Source organism: Castor canadensis, chromosome 14, assembly GCF_047511655.1.
Source record: "Castor canadensis chromosome 14, mCasCan1.hap1v2, whole genome shotgun sequence".
Taxonomy (NCBI): domain Eukaryota; kingdom Metazoa; phylum Chordata; class Mammalia; order Rodentia; family Castoridae; genus Castor; species Castor canadensis.
In genome coordinates this window covers 29,800,197-29,807,990 of record NC_133399.1, presented here as the reverse complement: position 1 = coordinate 29,807,990, position 7,794 = coordinate 29,800,197, and the positions used below count along the sequence as shown (strand labels likewise).

The 7,794-nt window shown below is 34.7% G+C and overlaps 1 protein-coding gene across 1 annotated transcript; it reads right to left on the bottom strand.

Annotated features, from left to right (window-relative positions):
• Window positions 1-2,948: 2,948 nt before the first annotated feature.
• LOC109676464 (olfactory receptor 7E178-like) lies at window positions 2,949-3,890 on the bottom strand. The gene has a single exon (XM_020152864.2). It carries the CDS (start codon window positions 3,834-3,836, stop codon window positions 2,949-2,951), a length of 888 nt encoding a protein of 295 aa, XP_020008453.2. The 5' UTR covers window positions 3,837-3,890.
• Window positions 3,891-7,794: the final 3,904 nt, after the last annotated feature.

Sequence of the window (7,794 nt, the reverse complement as noted above, 5' to 3'; positions counted from 1 at the left end):
AGAACTCAAATATTGCTGGTAGAAATTCAACTCTCAATCAAATATTAGCTCTTAATGACACATTACTGAATATATATATTTCAGTAGAGGTAGTGGACATCACTGACAGCAATAATGGAAATATTAAATAGGCCTTTTCTATGTACCAGGATATAATCTAAGGTACTTGTCCTGAATTCTGATATAATGCAGGACCACCAAGAATTTCACATTAAGATATTCTAATCAAATAGATTTTGGACTGTGGTCAGGGTTTCTAGATATTTTTTAATTCACACAGTTATGTATTGTATTGATAAACAAGTCTAAGTACCATTAGTCTATTCATTGTAAAATACTTTCTTTTATAACTTTTTGCAATAACCCTATAACCTAAGTGATTGTTATATCCATTTGTGTATTAGGGAAATGCCCACATGTTTCCATTATTCTCCATGGCTTTCTCTTTCACAACTTTCACAAACACATCAGAGTGTGTCCTGGTACAATAATAAACCCAAATCCCTCCAGGTAGTTGAATTGAGAGAATTACAATCCATGTCTCAGGAAGGATAGGTTTCAAATCTGTGAAAGGTGCAAAGGAATGTTCAGAATCAAAGCAGGGCTTTGACAACTTCCCTGTTGCCAAACTCCACAACTTCAAATTCAGGTTTGATTACCAGAAAAATAATGAATCAATATTACCTGCCCACTAAAACATAAAGAGAAAAAGGCCAAAGTGCATCCTTGACTTCAGATATTAGAGTGAGATTTCATGGAGTCACATTTGTGAATCTTGATGAGATAAATTATAAAGATTTAATTAAATCAAATTTACTACAATTGGAGGTTCAGTAAAGGCAGTAATACATTTTATATGTTACATATTTTTAATAGTCAGTAATTGATTAAGAAATTAAATTCACAAAGGAGAGAAATCAAAAATTCAAAGAATCAAGAAATAAGATAAATGTACATAGCAATTTCTCTGATTATAAACTTTCAACTTTGATTTGGTGATCAGGTAATTCAATCCTTGGCCTTACACAGTGATTGAAAAATGTTAATTAAAAAGAATTTTTCCCCACAACTTGGAAGAAAATAAGGTATATTTAATTGCTTTTCCACTTCCTTTAATTAGAATTGTTTTATTTGTAAAGAAAGAAGCCTAATACTTATATTCCATTATTTTTCAGTATTCCTGGGGTTTGACACAGAGATACAATGTCACATTTTTCCAGGGCTGGCATCAGACCAAACCTGCCTACCTCTCATTCTAGCAGAGTTTGGGCCACAGGCACACTCCACCACACATGGCTTGTTTGTTGAGATGGGGTTACCTGAACACTTTGGCCACGGTGACCTGTATCCACGATGCTCCCAACCTCTGCCTAGTGAGTAGGTTTGATAGGAGTGTGTGCCACCATGCATAAGTTCTGTATTTTTTTCTTAAGTGTTGATTTTATTTTACTGTGAAAATGGACCTAATATTTATAAATGTTCCTGGTTTTCTATCATTGTTCGAGTGTCTCCAAAATAATATGTACATCAGGAGATGAATAATGCAGAAAGTAGGATTGGAAGAAATTTAAGACTACTTTGTGATAACTGAGAAGTATTTCTAATTTGTATGAACCTCAATTGTGAATGCATTGCAGGTGACTACTTGAACTGAAGGTATATACAGAGGGCTAGAAGTCCAGGTATTTATTTGCTTTTTCTCATGCTGTTTTCTCTTTAAAAACGTGTTCATGTTCTGGGCATAATGGCTCATGCCTGTAATGCTAGTCCTTGGAAATTAAAATTGGGAGGATTACAATTCAAGGCCAGCCAGGAAAAAGGCTAGTAAGGTCCCATGTCAATGAAGAAGTCATGCATGGTGGTGCATGTCTGTAATCCCAGCTAGAAGACTCAAAGATGGCAGGATTACAGTCAGTAGCTGGCCCAGACAAAAATATGAGATAGTATCTAAAAAATAATGCTAGCAGAATGTGCCAAGGGGAATAATTTCCATCAACATACAAATGGAAAAGAAAAGTGAAGTACACTATGGGATATTATTGAGTCATGTAGAAGAACAAAATTATGCCATTTGTAAAAAAATGGACAGACAAAAGATGATGATGTAAAGTAGAATAATCTAGCCTCAGAAATCCAAGCACTGCATTCTTTCTCTCATAAGTAGATGTTAGAGCTAAAGAGGAAAACAGACATGACACAATTAGGGGGATGTTTTGGGAACAGTGGGAGACGGCAAAGGGTTATGAGTGGGTAAAGGGCCAGAAAATATCAAAAGAAGATGATGAAATCTCTTAAAAATTGCAAGAAAGATATAAAAGGAGTGTGGTAATATGGGGTGAATAGGATCAGAGCACACTATATTATATGCATGTGTGGAAATACCATAATGAAAGTCCCCATGCTGTACAAGTAATATGTACTCATAAAAAATGGAAAAAATCCTCTTTCAAACAACTCTTTTAAACCAGTCTTTGTGTTTCACAAAAAAAGGCTGCTTGCAGTGTGGCTTCAACAACCATGATTCCTTCTGTCTATATTTTTATCCTCTTAGGAATGTCCAGACCCAGGTATGAGAACTCTCAATTACAACCCCAGCTACTGATGAGGTGGAGGTAAGGCAGACAGCAATTCTATGCCTTCAGAGCAAAAATTAGCAATAAGTAATCCAGGTATGGTGGTTCACACCTGTGGTTCCAGCCACATGGGAGGCATAGGTAGGAGAATCATAGCCTCAGAACATTCACAAGCAAAAAGCTCATGATGCTACCTGAAAAATTACTAAAGCAAAAAAGTGAAGGGGGCATGGCTCAATGGTAGAATACCTGCCTAAAAAGGAAGGAACCCTGAATTCAAGTCCTAATACCACTAAAATTTAATCATAATAATAATCAGGTACAGAAGTTTGGTTTCCAATGTGAATTATGAAAATGAAGCATTATCTAAAGAAACTAGATTGCTCTGCTCTGAAGTTTAAAAAGGGCATTTTTGATGTCCCTGTTCCTCAAGCTGTAGATGAAGGGGTTCAGCATGGGGATGACCACAGTGTACATCACTGAGGCCACTGCACTGTTTTTAGGAGAGCTTGATACAACAGATCCAAGGTACACGCCAATAGCTGTGCCATAAAATAAGCAAACAACCAACAAATGAGACCCACAGGTAGAAAAGGCTTTATATTTCCCACTTGATGATGGGATTCTCAGAATGGAAGATGGAATTTTATAGTAAGAGAAAAAGATCCCTGAGAGAGGAAGAAAACCAGAAATAGCACCAACTAAATACATGACTAAATTTTTGGTAAATGACTCAGAACAGGCAAGATTTAGGACTTGAGAAGGCTCACAGAAGAAATTAGAAATTTCCACATCCTTGAAGTGGGTAAAATATAAGGCAATCAGATTATGTAGCTGGGATTCACAAAAGCTAAATAAAAGAGACACAGACACCAGCAAGACACAGAAGCGATGGTTCATGATAACTGAATAATGCAGGGGATGACAGATGGCCACAAACCGGTCATAGGCCATCACAGTCAAGAGCATATCATCCACATTTCCAAAAACAAAAAACAGAGACATTTGTGTCATGCAGCCCACATAGGATATGACTCTACTCTGATTTTTAATGCACACAATCATCTTTGGGACTGTGGTAGATATGAAACATATGTCAGCAAAGGACAGGTTGGAGAGGAAGAAGTACATAGGGGTGTGGAGGTGGGAGTCAGAGCTGACAACCAGGATGATAAGCAGGTTTCCAAGCACTGTAAACAGGTACATGGTCAGGAACAGTCCAAAAAGGAAGGGCTCCAGTTCTGGATCCTCTGAGAGTCCCATGAGATGGAATTCTGAAATCTGAGTTAGATTATGTGCTTCTGTTTTGCTTGGGCACCTTTGGAAAAAAATAGGGACAAAGTACTTATACAATGATAGCAATGACTTTAACTTAAGATATTTAAAACACCGCATAAGAGTTTTGACAGAATTATCTGAACATTAAGTTGCAGTTATGTCCCAGGTCATTTTCAGTTTCATATGATTATTATTTCCCTAGTTTGTGGATATGTGGCCACCTAAATTTTGTTCATTTTTGAAAATTATTTAACAGAAAACATGTATCATTAGTTTGGTGAACCTCAAATTTTGATAAATATGTTTAAGTTAAATGTCCATAACCAATGTCATTGACATTGGCTAAGAATGTGAAACTACCATATGTTACAGCTGAAAATGGAAAGAAACACATCTGAATATTTTTATTATTTTATGGAGGTTTATTTGTACCAACTTCATATAATCTCAACCAGATATCTACTAAGCAAGAGAATCTTTCACCATTTTTTCTTCTGAATATCTATAATGGAAGACTGCTTTATTGATTTTGTAATCCTAAATATTCTCTGTATCATTGGTGGCTTTCATTTGTCAGCAAGGAATATACCTAAATACATATTTGATTGCCTTATTTCTTGAACCACTTAATTGATTTTACATTTTTATGCTCTGATTGTAATTCTCACATCTCAGCTAGTGGAGGTTAATTCAGGTGTTAATTCACTATAATTTAATTTGAAGAAATAAAAAATGAACGCATGTAATCATACCTGGACAGTTTTATCATCTCTAAAATAGAGATAATGATTATCTAGCTTATTGTGTTATTAAAAAAAGGTTTTCCTTTTTTAATTGCATAACTCAGTGATTCTCAATCTCATTTGTACATATATTAACATGTGAACATTTTCAAATACCAAGATACAGTGATATTGGACTAAATCCATCTCTTTCAGTATATCTGGGGGTCAGTTCTTATACAAGGATTAATAGCATGAGTCTTAGAATATTTCCTGGTATTTAGAAAGTGACCAATAAATATTGACTGTAACTGTACTCAGTAATACCCACACACTATATTGTAAAATAAATATTTCTTAATGGGTGATTAAAATGAATGCTTTGGATGAATTTGATTTATCATTTTTATAACTTGAGTACTTGGCATCTCTGTATGATTCCATTCTACTATCTACCTCTCTTACCCCCAATATACATATACACAAATGCAAAAATGATATCTGTTGAAACTATTCCAGGAATGATAGGAATTCAGGAGAACAGTGGATGGGGTTAACACAAATATAATATTGTTGATAAATTGTGAGAACTTTGTAAATGCCACAATGTACTCATACCCAGCAAAACAATAAAAAAGTCTTGCTGGCATGAATTCATTGGGTACATTAATGTATGTGTGTCAGCAGTGGTTAGTGTATTCATATGGAAGTTTTATTACGCTTTATTTAAAATATATCTAATACTCATCTAAGTAGTCTTCACCCTAAGATCTAGTTCCCTTGAAATGTAAAAGTTTATATTGCCATGTTTGCACTATGAGGTATATGCCACAACTTCAAATTTAAGTGATATACAGCATTATTTGAGGGAGGAAAATCATTTTATTAGAGGATTTGTTTTTTCAGCAGTATTTTTAAATCCTTTTGTCTCTTCCCATACCACACAAACATTCCTTTGCAGCTAAATGTGGGTCGGAGATACTTATTTGAATTTAAACAACTGATGCATGTTCTGTTTTATTATTAATCTACATTTGTTGGCACAGTAAAAATCAGTCCCAATAAAATGAAACTACTACTGTTAGTGTACAGTGTCAAAAACATTGCTTATATGTATCTAATAAAAACACTTTGCATGATTATTGACCAAGAACTTACATCTGACATAGCAAATATTACTATTTGACTCCCATAGAGAAGATATTACCCAAGGATGTAATTAGGAAGACTTATGACTCTATGCAAAATGTATATGAAGCTCTCCATCACTAAGTACACATACTGCTTAAGAGGAAAAGGAAGATTAACACCCATCTTCCCAACGTGGGTGCTACTAAAGGGAATTTTGGAACATAATAATTGATACAGAATTTCATCTTCATAGAAATAATTAGTTTATTCATGAGAACAATTGTCAAAACAAAGTAAAATATAGGTTGATGGTACCTCAAACTGGAAATCAACTCAACAATAAAGGTTATTTTTGCACTTCTCTTCTTGCCTCTTTTTTGGAAGAAGAATTATGTAAACATTTACCATAATTTTTCAAGAATTAATTAGTGTAGATGCTATTAAATGAAATTCAGGGGGCCAGACACAAACAAGACCTATCATTTCTTGTCTCTTTTCTGCTGTATATTGCTGTAATGTGGGAAAGTACAGACAGGTATACAACAATTGAGTCAAAGCCACACTAATTACAGTCAATTTTGGGGACCCGAGAAAGTGCCTTTTCAATGTTTAACAGAGGATTCTATATTTGATGCCACCTCTGCCTCAAGCAAGGTAAAGACTCTGGAAAATCCCAAGTGAGAGAGAATTAGGCATTCATCTTCAAATATGCCACCTAAACTTATCTAGGAACAAATATGCAAAGGACCATTGAAGAAATGGGAATAAAGTAATTTCAAAAGCTAAGACATTTTGATTGAATGGCAAGACAATTATAGCATTATAACCTATAATATATAAAATTTATTTCATGCTTCTTTTACATCTTCACCACATTTTTGTCTTATAGTAAGCACGTATATTGGTTTGTTACTTCCTCAATGCAGTTGTCTCAATATGAAGTGACCTCTGATATAAATGTTAAGACCCTGAGAAAGTAAATATGTGGTCTATAATAAATGAAGCCAATAGACTTAACATTAAGTTGGCAGGCTCTGTGTAAGATATACTGAAACTTCATTGTGTCCTGCACTCAGAAAGGTTTTTATTTTACAGTATTGGGCATTGAACACACATACTTAAGCTTACTAAGCAAGGTCTCCAGAACCTTAGCTAAGCCTTCAACCCACTTTTTTGTCTTGTTTGTTTTTTTGAGACAGAACCTCAATGATCTGCCTAGACAGACCTCAAATTTGTAATATTTCTGCATCTCCACAAATCCTGGGATTAGACTTATGTACAACCATGATCAGCTATCAGAGTACCTCTTGAATATATCTCAAATGTATTTAAGCCAGCTTACAAACAATTATACCTGTGGTATGTACTAAAACTCCATTACATTTTCTGAGTAGAATGGATTGATAATAACCATGAAGGAGCATGTGGTAAAATGCAAGGATATTTTTGAGAGGGGAGAAGAGGAATTCTGTGTTCTATTATCACATGCATATTCCTTCTATGGTCCTATCCTTTGAATTACAGCTACCTTTCTATGCTTGATTTAGCAGGTTCCATCCACAGCTTTGTGCTGCAATAAAGTAGAAATCCCTAATAGTAAGAGAGCAGCAACCAAGTGAATGCTTCCTGAAGTTTCAAGGAAGGAAAAGTTCTCACAGATTTGTTTAGTAAACAGCTCTCCAGGATTCTCCTGAAATGATGACTTGTGTATATATTCAGACACACCAATTCCAATATTGCATCACTGATTATAACAACCATATATTAGTTTTGGAAAATTCTGTGATTTCTTTTTTCCAAAATAATGTGGGTACTTATGACTTGTGGAATACTATGTAAATGAAATGCTGAAATGAAACAAGCATCATTGAACACATTGCTCAGAAACCAGCACTGATAAATTCCTTAAATATGAGTCATGTTATTACTGTCAGCCTCATCCTTCAACATCATCTTGTCTAAAGTCCACTTCAAGGGCTTATAAACAGTATACAAGTGAAGGAAGAAGCAAAACTTTAATTGCATTATCTGGAATCTTTAACAAAACAAATAATATAAATTTCAAAATCATAGCTGAAAATTTTTGGCCC

What these genes read in the sequence shown, in the direction of transcription:
- LOC109676464 (XM_020152864.2), bottom strand. Translation starts at nt 3,836, where the DNA reads ATGGGACTCTCAGAGGATCCAGAACTGGAGCCCTTCCTTTTTGGACTG.